Source organism: Microcaecilia unicolor, chromosome 4 (assembly GCF_901765095.1).
Source record: "Microcaecilia unicolor chromosome 4, aMicUni1.1, whole genome shotgun sequence".
NCBI classification, from domain to species: Eukaryota; Metazoa; Chordata; class Amphibia; order Gymnophiona; family Siphonopidae; genus Microcaecilia; species Microcaecilia unicolor.
Genome location: NC_044034.1, coordinates 364,829,354 through 364,855,768, shown reverse-complemented (window position 1 = coordinate 364,855,768; position 26,415 = coordinate 364,829,354). Strand labels below are relative to the sequence as shown.

The 26,415-nt window shown below is 43.2% G+C and overlaps 1 protein-coding gene across 4 annotated transcripts in view; it reads left to right on the top strand.

Annotated features, from left to right (window-relative positions):
* CASK (calcium/calmodulin dependent serine protein kinase) overlaps positions 1-26,415 on the top strand; it is a 541,831-nt gene that overhangs the window by 66,172 nt on the left and 449,244 nt on the right. For all 4 annotated transcript variants that reach the window (XM_030202350.1, XM_030202349.1, XM_030202348.1 and 1 more), the window contains exon 3: positions 12,519-12,624. In XM_030202350.1, coding sequence (XP_030058210.1) covers positions 12,519-12,624 — 106 coding nt within the window. The remainder of the gene's footprint in view (positions 1-12,518; positions 12,625-26,415) is intronic.

Here is a 26,415-nt window from a genome sequence, read left to right as displayed (position 1 = left end):
CCAGAAGTGCAGCGGATTCCTGGTAAAGCAAAGCATCCCCCGAAGCCTGCTACCACTGAGGCCCCTGTTTGACTTTGTGCCCAGTGTTGGCTTTGTAGGGCGTTGGCACATATTAGTTTCATATGGTTGGTTCTGGTGTGCTTGTGGGGGGGGGGGGGGGGATTGGTGTGGTGAGTCATGTCCTCCAGTTCCCATTCAGAGGGCTTCTGATTGGTGCGTGATGTATTTTTGGAAGGGGGAAGGGATAAGTGGGAAGTCATTAACAGTCTGTGGAATTGGGTTTGGGTCTTTGCTGCCTCTCATAGTAACTGTCATATCTCAGTTACATGTGTGGTGATGCAAAGGTTATGACTTACAATGTTAAAGGCACTCCCTGCAAAAGCACCATAGTCTTTTTAAGAGCTACTGCACCTTAAACCCCATGTGTGGGTTTTTTTTTTTTTTTTTTGCAGGAAACACATTGTAAACAGGAACATAAAAAATTCTTGTCATCCTCAGTAGCCTCACATTTTCTATGCCTCACCCACTGATGCCTCTAAAAAAAAAAAAAAAAAAAATACAGGGGGTGAGGGGTGTTGTCGATTCTGATCCACGCTTCAGGTCCAGATGCAAAACATCAAAAGGGATTTGGAGGGCAGATACATTTTTCTTCACCTTTTGCTCGATCAATCTGAGGTCACTCTGGCTTCGGTCTATGCTCCAGATGAACATCAGGATCCTTTTTTACCCACCTTAGATCTGGGTTACACACTTTTATGCATAGCAAATTGATTGTAGCTGGGGATTTTAACACAACTTTAAATCCATCCCTTGATCATTCCAGGGGAGTTCCCAGTTCTGATATTAGATTGTCAAAGTTGTTTTTTTTTTCTCTAATTGACGACTTGGGCTTGTATGACTCTTTGAGTTTTGTGCGTCCCTCTGATCAAGATTATACTTTCTTCTCACATTCTCATGTTTAGATTATATATTCCTGGATAAGTTGTTCCCGAACGAGGTGGGGGTAGGGGTGCTTCCACTATTGGGAACATTGCTATTTCTGACCATGCCCCTGTATGGTCCATTATTCCCTCTCTTCGTGAGGAGGAGAGGGATTGCAGGTGGACTTTTGAATACCATCTTGCTACAGGACTGTGAGATCATTTCGGGCTATTGGTCTCTGTTTAAGGAATATATTGAAAACAATCTTCACTTGGGTCATTTATTGGGCATTGTTTGGGGTGTTCTGAAAGTGGTGTCTCGGAGCTAGTTTCTTCAGAGGGCTAATAAGAGGGCCCAGGCTTTGTGTACTTGAGTGACCAACTGTTTGGCAAAACTTTGTTCTCTTGAGGAGCATCACAAGGTGACTAGCTCTGCCTCTGTTGAGAGAACTTCAGGCTATTCAGCTTCAGCTTGATGGTATTTATTATGAACAATTGCATTTTTTGAATCTTAAAACTAAACAAGTTCATTGTGAACATTGTAATAAACTGGGTCATTCTTTGGCTAGTAGACTTCGTAAGTTTCAAGTGGACCGTTTTCAGGAATATTATCAAGTTCTCTATACTCAGATTATCTTCAGATTATTAGGATTTAGAAACATAAACAGGAAATATGAATAAATGTGTGCAATCTATTTTTATATTTGAAAAAGACAATTTGTGCAATATGTTAAATGACACCAGATACATAACTCAAAACAGAATGTTTTTTTAAATGAGCAAATTGTTCTTGCACAAAGCCTTTACTGTTTTTGTGGCCTTTCAGACTAATGCCATTAGCAGACTTTTGGCCAACTGTAGAAAGGGCTTAATATATAGTACAGCTGTTGTCTTCTTCCATGAATGTTAAAATATGCTAACCTCACAGCATACCTAGTCTCTGCCAACAGCACAGTCTGTTCCCAACTTCCTTTGTCCTAAGAGAAAGTTCATCCCCTGTGTACAAGTTTACTGACTACATATAATTTTTGCAGTTCTACTTTCAGATGTATATAATGGTTGGACTTTGGCAGTTAACAGTGTTGTTCAAAGTACTAGATCAAAGTACTTAAGTAAAAGTAAAAATAAATGTTTCCTTGGCATTTGCAGCAGATGAATCCAGAAACTTGTGGGTTATGACCATCTACCAGCAAGTGGAGGTAGCACTGAATTGAACTCTGTCTTACAGGATGGTATGCTCCTTGGTCAGTTAGTATATCTCTGTCTCCAGCAGGTGGTGTACGGTCTCTCACAAGCTCCTGGTCTCATCTTTACCACAGCTCCTGTTCTGGGTTCCCTAGTCCAGTTGAGCTTGGGGGTGTCTTGACTGAGTTGTGCCAACTTTAGGGGGTACACTTGGTGGTGCCAGTTCCCTCCCCCACCCCTCGACCCCTATCCAGCCACTTGGCTTATTCTCCTTCCTCACAGATTAAAAAAAAAGAAAACGAGGAAAGAGGCACTATGGGCAGGCTTCCTGATTGGTTGTCAGCATTTACTCACAGAGAAGTGACTAATTTACTGCAAAAGGGTGAGAGTTCCTTTACATTTTCTTTAATTGTCAGGTTTATCTTACGGTTTCCCTTTTCTCTCTGTATCAGTGGCGGCAGAAGTGGTTAAACGCTGCTCTTGTTGTGGGAAGTGAAGAGCAGTGTTGGGGTTGTGTCCAGCGGGCTGTTCTTCCTTGGTTTCACCAGAGCCTGCTTGTCACTTGGCAGAGCCATTACTTTCCCGCGCAGGTGATCACAGCCTTGGTCTCCTCAGACGTGGTTTCTGCGGCCATCCTAAGTGAGCAGGATTGTGTTCCCGAGGTAGCAGTGTTATCTGTGCCAGCTCAGGCTTCCACTTTTTCTTTGTTGCCTTCTTCAGCTGCAGCCAATTCGGGGGTTCTGGAGCCCTTTTCTACAGAATTTGTAATTGTTCTCCATCAACCTTATTTACTTGACAGCTCCTGACTTCAGATGTTGGCTGTGCCACATGAACTTTATTTTACCACTACATCACCTTGTATTTGTTCTCACCGGAGTCTGCATAGGCCTCTCCGGTACTATGTAAGCCACATTGAGCCTACAAATAGGTGGGAAAATGTGGGATACAAATGTAACAAATAAATGTTTCTTAAGATGATCCTTGGGGATCAGCAACTAAAAAAAAGATCTAGGTGTCGTCGTAGATAATATACTGAAATCTTCTGCTCACTGTGCAGTGGCGGCCAAAAAAGCAAACAGGATGCTAGGAATTATTAGGAAAGGGATGGCGAATAAGACTGAAAATATTATAATGTCTCAGTATTGCTCCATGGTGCGACCGTACCTTGAGTATTGCATTCAGTTCTGGTTGCCGTATTGCAAAAAAGATATAGCTGAATTAGAAAAGGTTCAAAGAAGAATGACCAGAAGGGAATGGAACTCCTCTTGTATGAGGAAAGGCTAAAGAGGTTAGAGCTGTTCAGCCTGGAAAAGAGACAGATGAGGGGAGATATGATTGAGGTCTACAAAACCCTGAGTGGTGTAGAACAAGTAGTGAGGCAGCATGGGCAGAAAAATTCTATTAATTCTATTTTAACTCTTCAGTCCTGCAAGTGATGGAGGAATGCCATGTGGTTTAGATTATTTAGAAATCTAGCTTTTGCTAGGCTACAGGTTAGAAAGGTCAGAGAGAAATGGAACTTTCACTGTCCCTTTTTGGGGTTAATGTTAGTTCAAAGGTATTAGTTTACCACATCTGTATACCATTAGGCATACTGGACGGCTTTGTAGGCAGATTAAAGGATTAGTTTAAAGTGCTTAGAAGAAAATAGTTAGATTTTAGAAGTTCTTGATATTTAGAATTTGTCTTATAAGGAATTCTGATTTCTGCTTATTTTAGAATATGTTTTATTCTGTGTAATTAATAATTCTATGTAGAATATCTGTTCAACTCAGTGTTACTTTCAAGTAAGATTGCAGTTGAAAAGGTCATCGTCTGGTTTGAATTATCCACAGTCCTAGCGAGTTCAATGTATGAAGCTAATAGGTGAAAGAGGTCAGAAAAAGTCAACTTACTTCCTTGATGGATTATAGCAAAATGTAGGACTGTATGCCATTAAGCAAGACTGGCCCCTTAGCCCCTAAATGAACCCAGTTTAAGCTATGACTGGGATTATGTGAATAATAATAAAATGCCAAGAGATAGGAGCCACATTGTCTAGTGTGAGAGGCCCCAGGTCATAGGTCAGTTTAGGAAATGTCTGGAACCTATGTAACTGATATTTTGAACATATGTATAGAGATGATTGGTTCAGACAGGGTAATCAATCTATTCTTTACCATCTGGAAAGTAAGGGGGGCTAGAGGGGTTTAAAACTGTATATAACTGGGAGCAGAAGCAGCTTACGTCAGAAGAAGGAGAGAGCTAAGAAGAAGAGAGCTGAAGAGGACAGACAGAAGCCACAAGACACAGAGAGCTGAGAAAGAGAAGAAGAGAGCTAGAGCTGATGTCCTACTTTGTTTGCTGGAAAATAAAGAAGATTTCTCCCTCATTCTGGTGTGTGCTGTTTGACTTCTGAAGTACCACAGATTCTGCTAACAATAGTGGTAATTCCTGCAACAGTAGAAGTAAATCGATTTTTTTGCTGATTCCAAAAGTACAAAGATTAGGGGACACTCATGGAAATACTTTTAAAACAAATAGGAAGAAATATTTTTTCACTCAGTAATTAAGCTCTGGAACTCATTGCTGGAGGCTGTAGCAACAGCAGTTAGCGTGTCTGGGTTTGCAAAAGGTTTGGACAAATTCCTGGAGGAAAAGTCCATAGCCTTCTATTAAGACAGACTTGTGGAAGCCACTGCTTCCCCTGGGATTGATAGCTACTACTACTACTATTTAGCATTTTTATAGTGCTACAAAGCATACGCAGCGCTGCACAAACCTAGAAGAAGAAAGACAGTCCCTGCTCAAAGAGCTTACAGAGCTTACAATCTAATAGACAAAAAATAAAGCAAGCAAATCAATGTGTAGAGGAAAGAGGAGGGTAGGTGGAGGCGAGTGGCTACAAGTGGTTACAAGTCAAAAACAATGTTAAAGAGGTGGGCTTTCAATCTAGATTTAAAGATGGTCAAGGATGGGGCAAGACGTAGGGGCTCAGGAAGTTTATTCCAGGCGTAGGGTGCAGCGAGACAGAAGGAGCGAAGTCTGGAGTTGGCAGTAGTGGAGAAGGGAACAGATAAGAAGGATTTATCCATGGAACGGAGTACACGGGAAGGGGTGTAGGGAAGGACGAGTGTGAAGAGATACTGGGGAGCAGCAGAGTGAGTACATTTGTTTCTACTATTTGGGTTTCTGCCAGGTACTTTTGACGTGGATTGTCTACTGTTGGAAACAGGATACTGGGCTGGATGGACCATTGGTGTGACCTAGTATAGCTATTTTTATGTCCGCATACATTTGCAGTTGCTGATGTGCAGGTATGATCAGTAAGGTCTGGGTATGCTGAACATGCAGTTGTATAAAGTAGCATGTGACTTTTGTGTCACTTCTGAGAATGCCTGCAGGGTACATAGTGGTATTCTCTAATACAGGTGGAGGCACACCTTAAATCGCTGGCCCCAAGTTTCCTATTACAGTGTATGCAAGGTGTGTGCATCTGCCGTGGTTCTTTAATGTAGTGATTTAATAAGGTCATTGTGTCTTACATGTCAGTGGTTTGCAGATACTTAGGCTGTTACAGAGATTTGACACTTCTGATGACCATGGTAGGTAAGGCATATTTGGCATATTTGCCTGTGGAAAAGAGATGTTGAGTGTTGTAAGGCTGGCCTGGTGAGTCTGCATGTGTTGGCAGATGTGCCAATTGAGAAAGGGAGAACCTTGACATTTTTAACTATTTTAGAGACATTTCACCTGGCTAATAGGTATTTTATGCCTAACTTCAGTTGCACCGTTATGTGTAGTCACATCCTGTGGAGAGGTTAAGTAAGTAGATGAAAAAGACGCTACAAGACTGTTTTCAGCTGGTTGCAGAGGCAGTTAGTAGACTTCAGATTTTTTTTTTTTTTTTTTTTTAGAAATTTTTGGTTGCCCATAAATTGAATCTAGACTGGATCCCTTGGACAGATGGATGGGTTATGGAATTTGGTGTCTGATGATTTGGAGTGGTGTCTCGCTATTTACATGAAACATAAAATGAGCAGTACATGCTAAAATTACTGTAGATGGGCACTGCAAGCAATGTAGTAATAGGAAATGACCCTAGGTTTGTCCGATACAGGGATTTTAGATATTAGTTCATTGTTTGGCATCTTACATTTGTATCCCACATTTTCCCACCTATTTGCAGGCACAATGAAGTCCACAGCTTTCAGCTAAGGGGTCGAGTCCCTTGACCAGTATTGACTCAGAGGGTTTGGTCAAAATCCTTCCCCTGGTAGTCTGGAAGTTTTCTTCCCTCTGGCCCCGAGCATAGAGATAAGCAGCCAGAAAAATTTTGTTTCATGTTTTTTTTTTTAAATTGATTCAGAACAAATTATATTAATGGAGTGCACTGTGTGAAAATAGAACACGCTTATCTTGGAGTATGCAGTATTTTCACTGAATGTTCATTTCAAACAATAGCCCATCCCTACTTTACAATGAGGTGTATTTTCAAAGCACTTAGACTTACAAAGTTGTATAGTAACCAATGGAACTTTGTAAGTCTTAGTGCTTTGAAAATGAGACCCGATTTGTTTTACCATTATTTTTTTTTTAATGTTCACCAATTCACTGTGTATTGTGGAAGTTACAAATCCAATAAAAGGTTCCCATATTCTCAAAACATTCCGTTTTTTAAAAATTGATGTCTGCAACTGATAATTTTTCCATTCTCACCAAATTATGTATTTGCTCTTCCAAATTGTTAGGGTGGGAGAGAATTTGTCAGTACAATAAAGTAATATGCATTTTCTTGCAATTAATCAAGCTTTCCTTATACAGTGTAAAATATTGGAATCTGTAATTAGAAAATCATCTGTGACATTTAGGAAACGGAGTTCTTCCCTAATTTCTGTATCCTTCCCATCCAAATTAGGCACATACTGAAAAGGTTTATCTCAAATTGTTTTGTGTATGGTGTAAACGGGCCCGCTGTTCCAGTATGTGGTGGGGGGGGGGGGGGGAGGAAGCTGCCTCCCATGGATAGACAGATTGCCACAAATTGCCACCAGTGGATACTTTAAAATATTCTTTTATTTTTCAAGTTAATGACAAACACTTCAGTCCAGAGCCCTGGGTTAGGGCTTTCCCGGCAGGGCTGTTCTGCCTCTCTTAGTGTACAAGCCAGCAAACACAAAGTCTCTGCCCCTTTCTTGAAGGGCTGCAATAGTCCTTTGAAAATCCCTCCTTTTCAAAGTCAGTAGCAAAATCAGTACTTGCCTCCAAGCAGGGTTTCCCCCTCCTACCCAGACAAGTCTTTCAGATTCCACATAGTCCTTCCAAAATAATCAGGGTGCAGCTTGGGGGGAACCAGGCTTGTAATTCTTCCAGCAACCTCCCCCAACCGTCAGGGTTTCCCCACAGCACACAGGTCTAACCCAAAAGAAAACAGGCTTCTCCCTTTAAGCAGGTTTCAATCTACATAACTTTCAAAACAATATGGATTTTCAAACCTTCAGGTGCTGCTCTCCCCAGGCTCTCAAGCTCCCATTCCATTCTGGTTTCTTCTCCCTGCTCAGCTTGATTAACCCCCTCTTCCATACAATCCATCCAATCCTCCTCCTCCACCCCTCCCTATTACAGGTGGGTAGCATGATATACTGATTGCAGGTCCAGGGGAACTGGGCTCCTTCATTCTCCCTCGCTCTTGTGGTCAGAGACGGTATATGGCCAGCTTGCCTATCCCCTAGGCTCTCACTGCTGGGACTGGAAATGCATTCTGGGAGATGTAGTTTAGGGTTTTGCGGCTTCATTTTATACATCTGGGATGTAGCCTTGTCACAATGGGCACACAAATTTAACTTTCCACCAGATTCAGATTAAGCATTAATTTTTTGCTCTGTACATCTATTCCAGATATGTATGCCATCCATGCAATAATTTTATAACACACCAAGGCACTCTAGATTAATTTGATCATCTTCATTCTTTCATTTTGCCAGATCTTTTTGAATGTATTTTGGTCACTTTGTCTAATGTTGTGGGTTCCACTTTGTGGAATACCCTCCTTGTTGGTCTACATATTTTGTCACACCAAGAGTTTAAGGCAACCCTCAAGATCCACTTGTTTAGGCAAATGTATGAACAACCCAGTTGACAGTTTTTCTTATTTTTTTCTGCTTTTCTGGGGTGCTACGCTGAGGGCCATGTACATAAGTAATGCCACACTGGGAAAAGACCAAGGGTCCATCGAGCCCAGCATCCTGTCCACGACAGCGGCCAATCCAGGCCAAGGGCACCTGGCGAGCTTCCCAAACGTACAAACATTCTATACATGTTATTCCTGGAATTGTGGATTTTTCCCAAGTCCATTTAGTAGTGGTTTATGGACTTGTCCTTTAGGAAACCGTCTAACCCCTTTTTAAACTGTGCCTAGCTAACCGCCCACCACGTTCTCCGGCAACGAATTCCAGAGTTTAATTACGCGTTGGGTGAAGAAACATTTTCTCCGATTTGTTTTAAATTTACTACACTGTAGTTTCATCGCATGCCCCCTAGTCCCAGTTTTTTTGGAAAGAGTGAACAGACGCTTCACATCCACCTGTTCCACTCCACTCGTTATTTTATATATCTCTATCATGTCTCCCTTCAGCCATCTCTTCTCCAAGCTGAAAAGCCCTAGCCTCCTTAGTCTTTCTTCATAGGGAAGCCATCCCATCCCCGCTATCATTTTAGTCGCCCTTTGCAGCACCTTTTCCAATTCCACTATATCTTTCTTGAGATGTGGCGACCAGAATTGAACACAATACTCAAGGTGTGGTCGCACCATGGAGCAATATAACGGCATTTTCCTTGTCATCAAGCAGATGCAGCCATTACAGATGGGTTGTAGTAGTAGTAGTACAGATGGGTTGTGTCCATCAATCAGCAGAGGGAGATAGAGAGCACACTTTTTTCAGTGCCTCATATCAGCTTGCTCCACTGCCTCTCTTCAGTATTCTCTATCTCCCCTAGCAGAGTGGCTGCAGCTTCTTCGAGCTCCATCTAAAATCTGCCTGGAGGTTGCTCCTGTGCTTTTGCCAGTTGTTAGCAGGGGTGGAGGCTATAGCAGCTTCACTTTAAAGGCACATAGGTTCGCCCTTTCCCTGCCTTACCCTGCCTTACCCATACCTCCGTGGATGTGGACACATTGCTTAGCTTTCCCTGTCCTTCCCCACCAACAGTGGATGCAGGCACATAGGTTCGCCCTTTCCCTGCCTTTCCCACTCACCTGAGCCTCCGGAGTTCTATTTACCTCTGCTTTCCTCACAGCGTTTAAAAAAAAAAAAAAAGTTGCGTCGCGCTTTGGCGCTTAGACGCTGGAACAGAGGTTTTTCCTTGCCTTTTTCTGTGGGACCGGAGCTGTGATATTCGGTCCAGTGAGGTAAGAGTGTTTTCTGACTCCTCCGGGGTGGGCCCGCGATCGGGGCGATTTTGGCGCGAACCGCAATTTTGAATTTTACCGCCATTTTCGGCGATGGCTGCGGAGACAGTAAAGCGCTGTTCCAAGTGTGGCAAGCGCAGATCAGCAGCGGGGCTCTGTAAATCATGCTGTACAGACGTTAGAGCTGGCCCGAGCATGGCGAGCGACGATTCTTCGCGCTCTGAGCTGGCAGCGGGCGCCATTTTGAATTTACCACATGGCTCGACCTCCGCTGAGACGGAGAGTCCTGAACCCGGGGGGGGGAGGCCTCGGAGTGAGGCTGATATGGGAGCTACTAGCCGGCACGGGCCTCTTCTAATGTGTCCCCCCCCCCCCCCCCCCCCCCCCCCCGTTGGATTCTAGCCTGGGTATGCCCTCTGAGGCGTTATTCCCTGATAATTGGCAGAATATGAAGCGCAGAAGGGCTCATTCCCCTTCAGAGAGTGCTGCACCTCCATTTCCCCCCCCCCCCCCCCCCCCCCCCCCCCCCCGTGGTCGGGCTGCGAGGATTCGGAGGACTCTGGCAGGCCTTCATGGTCTGAGGAGCCAGAGTCTGGTGCAGAAGTGACTCAGAATCTGGATGATCCCTCCGCGGTGAGGATTTTCCACCGTGATGAGCTGCCAGCACTTATTTCTGATGCCCTGCAGGCTCTCTCTATTGAGGACCCTGCCAGTGGCACAGCCTCCTCTGTGAATCCTAGGATGGCTAGTACCAAAAAGTCTGCTTGAGCCTTTCCTTTACATGACTCCATCCAAGAGCTTATTTCGGCTCAATGGGCTGACCCCGAGGGACCTTTGAAAGTTTCCAGGGCTATGGGGCAATTATCAGTAAAATGAACCCATAATTTGATGTTATCTTGAAACAGACAGGAGTATACACATGTGAGAATTTATGGTTTATTAAAAATTTACTATGCCGCTATAGCTAACTAGCAGGTCACAGCTGTTTACAAAGTACATAAAAATATAGAAGGTGGAAGATGGAAAAGAACTACATTTTGAATAGGAAAGATCACATATACTGGCAAAGCCGTTCACTATTAAAACAGAGTAGGAGGAAAATAAAGTAGCTAGGCAAAATAATAAGGAGCTAAATGGTATAACATACTACCTTATGGGGCCCTTTTACAGAGCGGTGGTAAGCCCCCCCCTCCCGGAAATTGCTTGTGTGGCGGTAACCCAGCGGTAATTGGGCATCACTGCACGCTGCCAGGTTACTTCACCTCAATGGATAATGGTAAGGGCTTCCTGTCGCATGGCCATGTGGTAAGAGTTCTCTTGCGACATGGCCATGTGTGCCTGGGGTCTATTTACCCAATGTGGTAAAAATGGCCCTGGCATGCGGGAAAAATGGCCCTTGCTGCCAGCGCAGGGCCCTTTTTCCAACAGCTTGGAAAAAGGGCCCCTTGGTATCCATCTTTCTAGGGGGAGCATGCTTAGGGATTTCAAAGGCTTGTGCATAATAATAGCTAGAGCACCCTCCTGAGAACCAGGGCAGAGATCCAAAGGTTGCTGGTTCAAGTGTTTCTTCAGCTTTTTTTTTTTTTTTTTTTTAAATTGCAAGCTCTCCAGGAACAGGACAATATCTTCTGCGACCTCCCGTACTTACTCCATTCAGTGGAGAATTGCTCAATTGGAGCACCTTTTTCTAACCTGGATGCGCCAAGCACCAGGTCTAACTAAGAACATCTATCTTCTGGAACAAGGATGTCCCTTCCCCTTCTACAGTCAGAGCTTGATGTCCATTGTTTGGCCCTACCCTAGCCTTGCCCAAAACACGCCCAGACCACTCCCCCCTACTATATGGATGTACATCAGTTTTAGACGTCCATATTCTAAAACTGGCCTAGTGTTTAGAGCACCAGTCTTGCGATCCAGAGGTGGCCGGTTCAAATCCCACTGCTGCTCCTTGTGATCTTGGGCAAATCACTTAACCCTCCATTGCCTCAGGTACAAACTTAGATTGTGAGCCCTTCTGGGACAGAGAAATATCCAGTGTACCTGAATGTAATTCACCTTGAGCTACTACTGAAAAAGGTGTGAGCAAAATTTAAATTAATAATAATAAACGTCCAAAACATGATTAGACCTTCTGAAATAAGCACAATACTGATCATAGAAAAGAATGTAGGAGAGTGGAAACATCAGAATTTGTTATAGGAATTACATTGAACCTTTTCTGTTTGAGAAAATTCTTACTAGACTGATAAATAATTACTACTTTCAAGTGATACAGTAATTGCAGTCATAAAAATCTATAGAAGCTAATAATTGTGGGCCTGTAGGCTTCTTTCCTTGATATATAGCAACCAAACTTACTATTTCAGTGATGTTTTGTAGGTTGTTTTTTTCCAGAAAAGAGAATCTCAATCTGTTGTAATCAGGAATGTAAATTAAAGTTCATGTTTTTTTTCCTTTTTGTAATGAAATAAAATCAATTCTATATACTTAACCATCGCAATGCATGTTTTTCCTATTATAAAATCTTCAGTTTAAACTTAGAATGTCTATCACATCTGTATTAATGCTATGATAGGAAAAATCCTTAAAAATTTTCTATATTATTGAAGTGTTCCGGCACCCAATTAATTAATTTACACTTTTTCCCGCATTTTGATACCCCCCTAAAATGGTGAAAATGCTGTGCTTTGCCCTGACGTTTCGTTTTGCTTGCAGAGGTGATAATCATTGGGTCTTGGGAGTTTTTGTATAGGCACCACGTGAAACATTTTATTTCTTTAATTCATAGGATACTATTACAAAGCTGGCTGTGTCAAATGTATTTTCAGATACAAAACTACAAAAAAACATTTGTAGGCTTTTATCTAAAATGGATTTTGAGGAATAGGTTTCATATCATCTACAAATAATTTTCTGCCAAATTTTAAATTTTCTAAAATGATGCATGATGCAAATATGATGATGTTGCCATTCCAGGGGGAACCTTTTTATTTTATATTGTTACCATTTAATTTTCTCTCTTTTTGCAGATTTGAAGAGAGAAGCAAGCATTTGTCATATGCTGAAGCACCCACACATTGTGGAACTTCTGGAGACTTACAGCTCAGATGGGATGCTTTATATGGTCTTTGAATTGTAAGTTGTCTTTCTAGTCTATCAGCAAATCTGATCTGTTAATGATCAGAAAAAGAAAATGTGGCAGATATGAATAGCATTTCAACTGGTGCTTAAAAGTTTTGCTGGCAGCAGTAGAAAACTAAGAAGGTTATGTCCTTGTTTGTGTTCTCGAATTGGTTTGTAGGGAGCAATCATTATTTTGACCTAGATTATAATGTACTTTTCTGGCATTGTATCGTATAGCTATGAAAGGGGTTTCTTTTCTCTCTTCCTTCTTTTTCTCTTATATTTTGTATTTAGGTTTAAGCTGTTGGAAGGGGACCCAAGTTCTTTGCTGAGATTACATTGGATCTACAAATGCAGACCATAGATGAAAATCCAAAAAATCTATCCCCCTGGAAAACAAACCAGATAATACATGGTCTTTTTTATGACCAGTGTAATCAAAAAAATGTTCTCACCTCCGTCAGTCTGCCCCTTGACTACACCTAGGAAAGCAGATGCATATATATCTAGAAGAGATCCTAGTGTAAGCTCAAAAGTGCCTTTCAGCCCTTGCACTCGGTTAACTGCAGAATCCCAGTTCTCGAGTTGCTAAGCCATTAAGTATCAGAGCTATGTGATTCTACAAAACCAATCTTCTGTAGGGTAGTGACCTCTTGTGGACACATCTTGTTATTCTTCTCAGCAAATTTTATTTATTTAATTTTTACATACAGTAAGAAGAGGTAGTCAAACATTTTCAAACCACCTTCACTTCAAATTATTCAAATTTAATTAAGATCCAGTATTAAAAATATATTTATAAACTTTTTTAATGATTAAAGGAAACATGCAGAGCCTGACTCATATTCTTTCCAACTCTACATCTGTATGTGTGTGTATCTCTCATATGTTCTTTGTGTGCACAGCACATGTTATGTTTCTGGGGGTATCTGAGGGTGGTGATCTAATTTATAGGGTGTATATTTTGAGGGATTGGAGCAGATTTTGAGGACTAGTTTGGAGAGTGGGAGCATAGCTTTTAGGGGTGAAGCAATTTGCAGAGTGATAGTTTGGGGCGTAGCTGTTACAGGGGTAATTTTAGGGGATTGGGCAGTTTGAAAGGTGTTGGAGCAAGTTGCAAGGTAGTGGTGAAGTTGAGTGAAGGAATTTTTTTTTGGGGGGGGGGGGGTGGGCAGTTTGAAGTGGAGCAGTTGTGGGTATTTTGGTTTTGTGGGTGGGCTGTTAGGCGATGCCTAGGATAGATTTTTGAGGTGGGGTAGTTTGTTGGATGGTAGTGTTTGGGTTGTTTTGCTTTTGGCTTCTCTCTCCTGCCCGGCGCCTTCTGCTACCACCTCCTCAACTAGGAGGTATTTTGATGGGTCACGAAGTGCTCCCTAGTCCTACTCCAGGCGTAGGTACACTCCAGCATCTCGCCAGCCTACTCAGACTCAGTCCCAGCTTGCTCATTCCCATCAACAGTGTGCACCCAAGGCCCCTACTGCTCTCCAGCAAAAGCAAGGGACGGGCTTTTGACTGGCTCCAGCAGAGCATAGCCACAGTAAAAGTGTCTGTGCCGGATGCTTGACAGTCAGGGTGGGGGAGGTTAATGTTTTTTCACCAAAGGTGGCCTCTCATAACCGCTGACCGGTGGATTCTTCAAATAGTCCGGCTGGGATACACCCTCAATCTGGAATCCAAACCTCCAAATTGCCCACCGAGAGCTCATTCATTCAGCTCTTAGCACAGGCAGGTACTTGCAGAGGAACTCTCAGCTGTTCTATGGGCCCATGTAGTCAAACCCGTTCCACCAGGGGAAGAAGGGCTATGATTCTATTCCAGGTACTTCCTTGTGCAGAAGAAAATGGGGGATGCGTCCCATCCTAGACCTAAAGGTCCTGAACAAATTCATGGTATGAGAAAAGTTCTGGCTGGTTTCCCTGTGCACCCTTCTTTCCATGATTCAGGAAAATGACTGGCTATGCTCGCTGGACTTAAAAGACGCTTACACTCATATCCCGATACTTCCAGCTCACAGAGGAAGTATCTTCGATTTTGGCTGGGTACGCAGCACTTTCAGTACCGTGTCCTAGCGTCAGCTCACAGAGTATTCACAAAATGACTAGTAGTAGTTGCAGTGTCGCTACGCAGGCTGGGAGTGCATGTGTTCCCTTATCTCGACAATTGGCTGGTGAAGAGCACCTCGGAGGGCGGTGGTCAGGAGTCCATGTGGATGACTATTCAGGTGCTGGAACTACTAGGGTTCGTAATAAATTACCCTGTCCCATCTTGCTCCGGTTCAGAAATTGGAGTTCATTGGAGCATTGCTCGACATGAGAACGGTTTGAGTCTATCTTCCCATGGCACGGGCAGACAACCTTCTGTCCCTGGTGACTAAGGTTCGAGCATCACAGCAAGTCACAGCTCGGCAGATGTTGAGACTCTTGGGGCACGTGGCCTCCACAGTTCATGTTATGCCCATGGCACGTCTGTACATGAGATCTGCTGAATGTACCCTAGCTTCTCAGTTGCATCAGGCCACAGGGAATTTAGATGATGTCATCCATGTGTCCACTGACTTTGCACATTCTCTTCAATGGTGGACGACTCGATCAAATTTGACCATGGGACGTCCATTCCAAATTCCACAGCCGCAGAAAGTCCTGATGACGGATGCAGTTCTCCTAGGGTGGGGAGCTCACGTAGATGGGCTTTCACTACCAGGTAGCCCAGTCCCCCCAGGAAACAGGTCTTCAGATCAACCTCCTGGAGCTTTCAGAGATCGGCTGTCCAAACAAATTATCTTAATTCAAACAATCAGGTTGCGATGTAATACACCATCAAGCAGGGGAGCACTGGATCCTGCCCACTGTATCAGGAGGCTGTCCATATGTGGCTTTGGGCTCGCTGTCATGGCATGTTTCTCCAATCCACTTATCTGGTAGGCGTAAACAGCCTGGCCGACAGACTGAGCAGGGTAATGCAACCTCATGTGTGGTCGCTGACTGTGGGTGTGGCCCGCAAGATCTTCCGAGCATGGGGCACCTCTTGGTGGATCTCTTTGTCACTCAACTCAACCACAAGGTCTCTCAGTTCTGTTCCAGACTTCGTGCCCACGGCAGACTAGTGACAGATGCCTTTCTCCCACATTGGGGAACAGGCCTTCTGTATGTGTATCCTCCCATACCTCTAGTAGGGAAGACTTTGCTGAAACTCAGGCAAGACCATGGAACCATGATCCTGATTGTGCCCTACTGATTTGGTTCCCTCTTCTTCTGAAGTTGTCCTCCGAAGAACCGTGGAGATTGAAGTGTTTCCAGACCCTCATCACACAGAACGAGGGGGGGGGGGGTTGTTTCTGCATCCCAACCTCCAGTCTCTGGCTTTCACGGCCTAGATGTTGAGAGCCTAGAATTTGCTTCCTTGGGTCTTTCGGAGGGTGTCTCCCGAGTCTTTGCTTGCTTCCAGGAAAGATTCCTCTAAGAGATGTTATTCTTCCAAATGGCAGAGGTTTGCCGTCTGGTGTGACAGCAAGGCCGTAGATCCTCTTTCTTGTCCTACACAGACCCTGCTTGAATATGTTCTACACTTGTCAGAGTCTGGTCTCAAGACCAACTCCGTAAGGGTTCACCTTAGTGCAATTAGTGCTTATCAGCGCCTAGAAGGTAAGCCTATCTCTGGACAGCCTTTAGTTGTTCCCTTTATGAGAGGTTTGCTTTTGTCAGGCTTCTACCAGTGTCATGGAATCTCAAGGTCATTCTCACCCAGCTGATGAAAGCTCCTTTTGAGCCACTGAATTCCTGCCCTCTGAAGTAGTTGACCTGGAAGGTCGTTGTCAGCATTCGTTGTCTAGGTATGGTCCCGGGTCCAGTCCATAGAGGCAGTGGGTTTTCAATAATGCACAGTCCACACGGGTTTGGATTGAAAGTATATTTGCATTTATATAGGCTCACAGCACTTAGTTCAGGTAAATATTGCAATGCTGTATCTGGGTGTGTGTTTAGATGAGAATCAATGAGAGAAAAGTAAGAATGGGGGGGGGGGTGCAGAGAAAGAGAGAAGCCTTGGGGTAGGGCTGAAGATGTGTTGTGCAGAGAAAGAGCCTAAGAAAGCAGAGCCATGTGCTCTGAGAGAGAAAGCTTTGGGGTAGGGCTGAAGGAGAAAAGTGTGTGGGGGGAGGGGGGCAGAGCCAGGGGCTCTGGTGGCTGAAGATATGTGTATCCAGAGAGAGAGAGAGAAAGAGAGAACTGCTCCGAGCCATGTGCTCTGATTTATATATATATCTAACAGGAACAGAGAGGGATCAAATGACTTCTTCTCTTCCCAGCCTTTTGTTATCAGCTCTTTCCTCTACAAACTCCAGTTTAATTTCCTGATGCAAGGAAGGTGAGCATTTTCACAAGTTTTACTCTTTGAAGTCCCTAGTTTGGAGCTTATCTGTCTGGCTTTCTTTGTTCTCAGAGAGCCCTGCTCCCAGATGCCCAGAGAGGACAAAGGTATGTTAATTAGGGGTAATCAAGAAAACACAGGGCTAGCAGGCAGCTGGGCAACATTTGCCATCCTCAGGGCTTCCTGAGGGAGGGGGGAGTTATCAGGAGTTGGTTTCATAGCAATCCTGACATCCAGCAATCCTGACAGTCATTATCTTGGTGGCTGTTACTTCAGCTCGTAGGATCAGTAAGCTTCAGGCCTTAGTAGTGGATGCACCTTATACTAAGTTTCATCACAACAGAGTAGTCCTCCGCATGCACCCTAAGTTCCTGCCGGAGGTGGTGTCAGAGTTCCATCTGAACCAGTCGATTGTCTTGTCAACATTTCTTCCCCATCCTCATGGCCACCCTGGCGAAAGCAGCTTGCACACCTTGGACTGCAAGAGAGCGTTGACCTTTCACGTGGAGTGGACTAAGACCGTCAGACAGTCCGCCTAGTTGTTTGTTGCTTTTGATCCCAACAGGAGGGGAGTCGCAGTCGGAAAACGCACAGTCTCCAATTGACTAGCAGATTGCATTTCCTTCACTTATACCCAAGCTGGGCTGACTCTAGAGGGCCATGTCACAGCTGATAATATCAGAGCCATGGCTGCGTCGGTGGTTCATTTAAAGTCAGCCTGCATTGAAGAGATTTGCAAAGCTGCAACGTGGTCTTCAGTCCACACATTCACTTCACACTACTGCTTTGAGCAGGATACCTGACTTGACAGTCGGTTTGGGCAGTCTGTGCTGCATAATCTATTTGGGGTTTAGAATCCAACTCCTCCCTCTTAGGTCCATTTTGTTCTTTTCTAGACTTCACTCTCAGCTAGTTTGTATATAGTTTCAGGTTAATCTATGTTCTGTCCTTACTGTTGCGAGGCCCAGCTTACCACTGTTTATTGTTTTGAATGAGCCTGGATGCTAGGGGTATCCCAGCTGTGAGAACACTACAGCCTGCTTGTCCTCGGAGAAAGCGAAGATACTTACCTGTAGCAGGTATTCTCTGAGGACAGGAGGCTGAGTATTCTCACAAACCCGCCCACCTCCCCTTGGAGTTGTCTTCTCTATTTTCCTCTTCTCAGGACTCAACTGAGAAGTGCGGCCATGTGGTGGGCGGGAAGGCACTCTGCGCATTCGCAGTTGGATGTGCAGCATGCTAGAAGGCTCCAACAGACTTTTTTTTGCTATTCTAAATGCCGGTTCTCAGGCCGGCGCGGATCACCGATCCAGCTGTGAGAATACTCAGCCTTCTGTCCTCGGATATGGAGAAAGAGTATAATCAAGTGAGTACTGAGAAGGACCATTCAGAATATAATTTTTTAAAACATGTCCTGAGCCCCTCTTGACATTCATGATTAGAAGTGCCTTTCTACTATGTTTTACAAAACAAAAAAGAGGATATAAAGCTTTGTATGATATTTAATTTTGTTTGCTGCAAACATAAGAGTTAGAAATAGTACGTGGTCCGATCAGTCTTGCGGAGAAATCTGGGCATAATGATTTTGCCTGCTTCCATTTAATAACGTAAAGAGGATATTTTTAGTTTTAAAATTGCTGAAAGGTGTTTTACATGTGATCTAACTCTGAATGTTTTTTTTTTTTTTTTAAATAAATAATGGTAAATTGATCTTAGGGAAAACTGTCTTGCTGACAATAAGAGTAAATTCATTTTACATTTCTTGATAAACTAGGGAGTGAAAAGTTTCGACCAATAATGCAGGAGAGAAGGGAGGAGGTAAAAGTTTTAGCACTCACTTGTTAACTGTCATTTCTGAACTTCACCGCATGTCAGAGGGAAGGTGGCAGTGCAGCACTGCTGCATATGAAGAAATAAAACTCTGTATGATTAGAGAACAACTTCTCAGCCTACCTACCTCCTGATTGAAATGCCACTTGTGGGAGGATAGTGCTAAAAACATAGGGCCATACTCTCAGAGCAAGCAAAGAGCTCATTTATTAGTGCCCTTTAGACCCATGTTGGGCTGATGAGAGCTGCTATTACAGGTGTTAATCTTCCTAGCCCTCATATGTCCCAAGTACCGAATTAGATTTAAAAACAAAATACTTTTAATTCAAAATGTCCTGTATTAGAAGCTAGCCAACTGACTTATTAAGGTTGAAGTGCTCTTTTAAGGGCAAAAGGAAGGCACAGTAGTGATATTTCTTTGTGAAATGAGACCTGTGGATTGCCTGTCAGAGAATGCTGTGACTTGCAGGTAATTTATTCAGTTCACTGGGTTTTGCTTCTCTTGTGACCTGATTCAAACCTTGCCAAGGGTTTGCCAGTTTTGGACATACATCTAATTTTTTTTTGTGTAGCCAGCAGTGTGTGAATCTTGCTGTTTGTGTTTACGGGCAATAAAAGAGTTAAATTAGTACATTTACAAAATATTCACTGGATCCCCATTCATTGCCATTTGCCAAATGTCAGTTCTACAGATAACACACTATGGTGCTTGCAATTAAGATTCTTAACCAGTGAAGCCTATCATAATTTGTGAGAAAGAGTCACAGTAATTGTAAAAACATTCCTTTTGCAATGGTTATTGATCTCCCCAGAACTCTTTTGTTGTGACTTTTCAACACTACAAGAAACTGAAATTAGCTTTAACTTTATGCCTCTGGTGTTTGGGTTATGTGTACTGCCATTTTACATATTACAGATTGCTTTAATTATATTAAGTCCATGTATTTGTGAGTACAGTCGGGGGATGGTGGTAAACTCTCGGGAAATTCTCATCTTAAGGAAGGTAGGTAATGCATACTGTAAATTACAGCTGGTCAGACAGTTGATACCATTTTTGGATGGGGAAGCTATATGATCTATTATGCATATGTTGGTATTGATCTGTTATGCATATGTTGGTATTGACCATATCCAAACATTGTCAATACCAGCAAAATGACACGGATGATCACAACAAACACACAACATCCATTGAATGACAACTTACACAAATCCATACAACACCAAACCTAACAGCCCAATACCAAAATATCCAAATAGGCTACATTAATGCCAGGTCCGTAGTTAACAAAACAACAATATCAGACTGGATTAATTCAGAAAACCTTGCTCTTATCTTCCTTAGTGAAACCTGGATCCACAATCAAAAAGACCCCATAATACTCGAACTATGCCCTCAAGATTACAAAATCACCCACTGGACCAGACTGGAAAAGAGAGGTGGAGGCATTGCACTAATATATAGAGAACAATTTACTGCTGAAACCACCGCTTAGTCCATAACACCCCAACTAGAAATCGCCTCACTCAGAATCCAAAACAAATCTCTGATTGATCAGTTGAACTGCGTCCTGTTCTACAGACCACCTGGCAATTGGAATGAAAGCCAGCCAATCTTCACGGACTTCATCTCAAACACTTGTGTTATTAACTCCAGTACACTAATACTAGGCGACATAAACCTTCACCTAAAAGATCCCAACTCCGCCAATGCACGTGAATGTAAAGAATTCTTACAGTCCTGGGATCTCAAATGGCCTCACATACAAACTACCCACGCTAAGGGCCACACACTGGACCTCCTAGCACACAAACTGTACACAGATCATAACCTATCAATAACAAACATCAAATGGTCAGAAACACCTTGGACCGACCACTACAAATTGAACCTATCCCTAAACCGGTGAAAGAAGGGATTAACTTGCACATCAGAACAAACAACTTAACACTACGAGAGGGCAAATAGATCCACAAATATTCTGGCAACAGATATATGACAACGGATGGATAAGAAGATCTGATTCCATACATTACCTCAATCAGTGGGAGGATAGATGCAGAACCGTACTAAACGAAATAGCACCTTTAAAGACGAGAACATCAAGAAGACAAAACTCAATATCTTGGTACAATGACGAATTAAAAAAAAACTCAAAACTCAAACCAGAAAACTAGAACGAACATGGAAAAAAACAAAAGATGAACACACACTCAATTCATGGAAACAAATACACAGAAAATACAAATATGTAATTAGGCAAACCAAAAGGTCCTATTATAAAACCATACTAGAACCGAATAACAAAGATCTCAAGAAACTATTTCAACTCGCAAATAAGCTATTAGACACCACCCCTGTCACCACATCCAACACAGACATCCCACCTACAGACAAACTGGCCACCTACTTTAAAGACAAAATAACAAAACTATGTAACACCCTTGCTCATCACAACACCGATATCGAAAACTTCTTCAACAACCTGGACCTAATCCCAGGCAGATACCCAGCTGACCGAACCTGGTCAACATTCAATCCACTCACCACTGAATCAGTCACACAAGCGACTCATAGGTTCGCCAACACCCACTGCAAACTGGACACATGCCCCAGTCACCTACTTAAATACACCCCCAACCAATTGATAGAAGACCTCACATCCTACCTAAACTTCATGTTGCAACAAGGCTCCTTCCCCAAGGAATATAGCAACATCCTACTTACCCCAATACCTAAAGACACCAAGAAAAAAACAAATGATCTCACCAACTGTCGACCAGTTGTGTCTATCCCTCTAGTAGTAAAATTGATGGAGAGCTTGGTAACCAAACAGCTCACAGAATACTTGGACAAGTTCTCAATACTTCACGATTCAAACAGGAAATAGCTATAGGTAATAGCATACTTCTCCAATTTGACATGTCGAGCACATTCGACCTGGTAAACCACAACATACTACTGAGATTCCTTGTCCACTTTGGGATTGATGGAAACGTACTTAACTGGATCAAGGGTTTTCTTACCACCAGAACATACCAAGTAAAATCAAACTCAAATATATCGCCACCATGGAAAGCAACCTGCGGAGTACCTCAAGGATCACCATTATCACCAATACTCTTCAACATGATGATGATCCCACTGGCAAAGTCCTTGTCCAATCGAGGTCTCAACCCATTCATCTATGTAGATGACGTTACAATATATATTCCCTTCAGACAGGATTTGACAGAAATAACCAATGAAATTCATGATGGCCTTAACATCATGGACTCCTGGGCAAACTCATTCCAATTGAAACTGAATACTGAAAAAACACACTGCCTCATCCTCTCATCACAACACAACAAATACAAACCCGCAACTATAAGCACCCCAGGACACACACCCCCTACTTCAGATAGCTTAAAAATACTCGGCGTCACACTCGACCACAACCTCACACTCTAGAACCAAGTAAATACTGTAATAAAGAAAATGTTCTATGCAATGTGGAAACTCAAATGAATAAAACCTTTCTTCCCGAGGGAAACTTTTCGAAACCTAATACAATCAATGGTCCTAAGCCATGCAGATTACTGTAGCGGAATCTGCACGGGATGTAAAGCACAACTCACAAAAAAAAACTCCAGACCGCCCAAAATACAGCAGCCAGATTGATATATGGTAAAACACTATTCAAAAGTGCTAAACCCCTGCGAGAAAAGTTGCACTGGCTCCCAATCAAAGAACGGACCATCTTCAAAATGTGCACCTTGGTACACAAAGGGGCTCATTTTCAAAGCACTTAGACTTACAGAGTTCCATAGTAACCTATGGAACTTTGTAAGTCTAAGTGCTTTGAAAATGCAACTATGGAACGGACTCCCAAATGCTGTGAGAACAATCCATGACCACTTAAACTTCAGGAAATCACTCAAAGGTCACCTCTTCAAAAAGGCCTATCCCACCAATCCAACATAAATCCCAGCACCCAACAACTCAGCATAACTAATGATCGTACTGGACAATTTATAATCTTCACTTCCTTCGACCCCTTGATGCCTGATCCACACCTTCCTCATCTGACCACATTATATCTTTGTATCTGTTTTCAACCGAATTGGCAACAACCTCTATGGTACTATGTAAGCCACATTGAGCCTGCAAATAGGTGGGAAAATGTGGGGTACAAATGTAATAAATAAATATGGTAATTTTAAGTCCATTAGATTATAGAAATGTTTTGTATATTGGCCTTTTGGGGAAACTGAGACTTCAGGTAGTCCGTAATATTTTGGTAAATTGGTAACTGAGAGGGAGAAGAGAACAGGGGCTGTACTATTTGTAAAACCTCTTTGTTGGTTATTTGTGCTAGTATGCATTAATTTTAAGCTGCTGGTTTTAGGAATTCTGTGTTGCATTATGGTTGCCTATCATATTTGTTGGAGTTTCTGAAGGTGGTATACACCAGGTAGATTTATTTTTTAGTCAGGCTTGCTTATTAATAGGTCCTTTCTTAGCATCCACAACAGAACAGTGCAGGTCTTATGGGTTGTGTCCATTGACCATCAGGTGGAGATAGGGAACCTAGATCAGTAAGCTCTAGCCTCTAGGCACTATGCAGCTCCCTCAGATCAGTATTTCTCTATCTTTAATAGATGGAAGATGGTTCTTAATACATCTTCTGGACTACACAGCTGGCTCCTGAAGCAATATTTTACTGTTATACAAGTGAACTGGGAAAATACGTTCCTCCCTTCTAGTATGGTCGAGTTCTACTTAGTACACCCAGTGGTGCTGAGTCCCTCCCTGCTCCCCCTACTGCCCATTGGTGCTTCCTTCCTTCCTTCCTTCCTTGTCAGCAGCAAGAATAAGAAGGATTTAAAAAAAGAAAGATGTAGTCAACTGTAAAGGGAGCATTTTTCCAGTGGACCTTTTGGCTGAAGACTTGACAGGGCAGCCTTCCGACCTGAGTGTTTTACTCTCAGCTGTTTGCCAGTTTTTCTCCAAGTGGGGGGAGAGGGGAGCATAGGAGGGGAGATCAGTAGGCACCTTATTGATAAATATTCTCTCCTGTTAATTTTGTTGGCAGCACTGCTTGCACCCAAGGTACTACATCGTTGAGAGGAGTGCTATAACTGCAACATTTCATAAGAAAGGTTTGCATGTAGTGAAGGTAGTGCGTGCAGATCTCTCTCATGAATATTCTTTGTGGGTATCCTGAAACCCTGACTGCCTGGGGTGCCTCCCAGATCAGGTTTGGGAACCACTGAGTTAAAACAATGTTTCTGCTGTGGTGGTAAAAAGTCTGCTTTGGGGTCTTAGCATTTCAGCTGTCTCCTTTAGCTCAAATGGAACAGGTGTGCAGTATGAAGGGAAGGTCTGTATCCAGATGTGATTCAGGGTCCCGTGGAAAGCAGGCAGTTGTGGTGGGCTCAGCTTATGCAGTTTCCACAGAAAGAGTGTGGTAGTAGTCGCCATCTTGCCTTCCTGTGTTTCTGCTCTGTCTTCAGATTTCAGCTCTCCCTCTTATTTCTACAGATGCAGAGCTGCATCCGTTGGAGGTGGGTTCAACAGAGCATTGGAATTGTGCCTTTGTCTACCCCCTTCTCTCCAGATTTTGTTTTTTCAAGTATGTTTATTGAAGAGAACCCAGACTCTTAAGGATCTGTCCTGCCACCTCTAGAGAGCTTCAGGAGTGCTGGAGGGCAAAGCATAGTAGGCGCAATGGATCATCTGGATCCATGGTATTTAGAATCCCACCTTTCAGCTAATCTTCACATATAGTTCTTTAGCTTCCAGGACTTCATGTCTGAAGTACTCTGGAAGATGGAGCGATCCCAAGGGATGAGTGGTGAGGTTGTTTTATAAGAATGAGCTTTCCTTATTAATATCAGTCTTTGCAGATCGTCAGTATTTCTTCCCCATCAGATTCTGTTCCCCCTTGGTAGGGGATCCTGTTATGGCAAGTAACAAAGGTTGCCCAGATTCTTTTCTGTTCACTCATCTATGCAGGAATGAATCACAGTGTGGAGGACTTCTCCTGATACAGTGCTTTGCATAGGTCTGGCTAAACTCCTTAGCTCCTGAAGAGAAAGAAAAATTGGTGCAGCCCAAGGTGGATCCCTTGGTGACAGTGGTCACAAAGAAAACTGCAGTTCCAGTAGAAGGGGGTGCAGCACTTAAGAATCTTCAGTACCGTGAGTCATCTATGAAGCTTTCATTTGAAGTATCTTCTTTGAGTTTTCAAGCCTCTATTGGTGGTACTTTTGTTGCAAGAACCTTTCTCCGCTAGATTCAGCAAACCAGTGCTTGAGATCAGGACTTGGAGCTTCTATCTTCTTTAGAATGTACGCGCTTGAAGCAGGATTGACCTATTTACCAAAACTGTTCATGATGTCATTTGAGCTTTGGCTAAGGAAATGGCCTTGGTAGTGTCTGCCAGGTGTCCCTTGAGGCTCAGACACTGGGCTGCAGAAGCAGCTTCTAAGTCTCAGTTTTGCAAGCTATCCTTTCAGGGGAAGCTAATTTTTGGTGACAGTCTGGAGAAATTGGTGAAGGATCTGGGTATCTTCAATGACCAGCCTAAATATAGGTCTCAGCCCACTTTGACCCATTCAGTCTTTTGGGAGGCAAGACGTTAGACCGGGTCCTGTGTTCCCATGGCCAATCAAGGCAGTCTACCTTTTGAGGAGACAGAAGGGGTCAGGACAAGGCAATCATCCTCTTAATACTTCTTGAATTTCCCAGTGATGAGGTCCAAGTCCATTCTTTGAAGACCCTCATAGGTGGATGACTAGCTTTATTTCTTGAGGAATTGACAGGATAATGGCCAAAGAGAGAGAGTTGCAAGCTAGAGTTGTCCTGCCCTCTCACAGGTTTTTTTTTTTTTCTTTAGAGTCCCCTTGCAAAGCTCCCTCTAAGTTCCAGGCATTAAAATCCACCTTGCTGACTCTCCTAGTTTTTTGGAGCCTTACTTCTAGCTCCCAGAAGGGATTGGGAAAGGAAGATATTCCATCTACTTCGTGGTTCCCAAAAAAGTGGACACTTTTCACCCCATTCTGGATCTCAAAAATGTAAATCATGGCCTGTGAGTGACTCACTTTAGAATGGAGACTTTTCTGTCTGGGACAGTTTGTGGCCATGAGAATTTCCCACTTCTCTGGATCTCAGGGAGGCTTGTTTTCATATCCTGATTTGGCCATCTTAGCAATGCTTTCTTCGGTTTTCAGTGCTGAGCCAACATTAGTTTTAAGCTATGCCTTTCAGGCTTGCTGTGGCTCCCAGAACCTTTTCCAAAGTTATGGTAGTAATAGTTGCAACCTTCCTTCATTGTGAATGGATCATGTTCCAGTCTTATTTGGAGGATAGGTTGATCAGAGCCTCCACTCACCAGGAGAGTCTAAGTCACTTTCATAGTCCTCCGCTTCCTCCAGTTCCTGGAGTGGGTGGTGAACCTTTCCAAGAGCAAATTAGATTCCTTTCAATCACTAGAGTGCTTGGGAGCCTTTTGAGTACAAGAAGTGAGAAAGTTTTCTTTCTGGAGACCAGGAGGCTGAGCGTGCAATCACAAGTGACATCTGTGTTGGGGCAGCAGTGGCCTCGAGGATCAGACTGTGTAA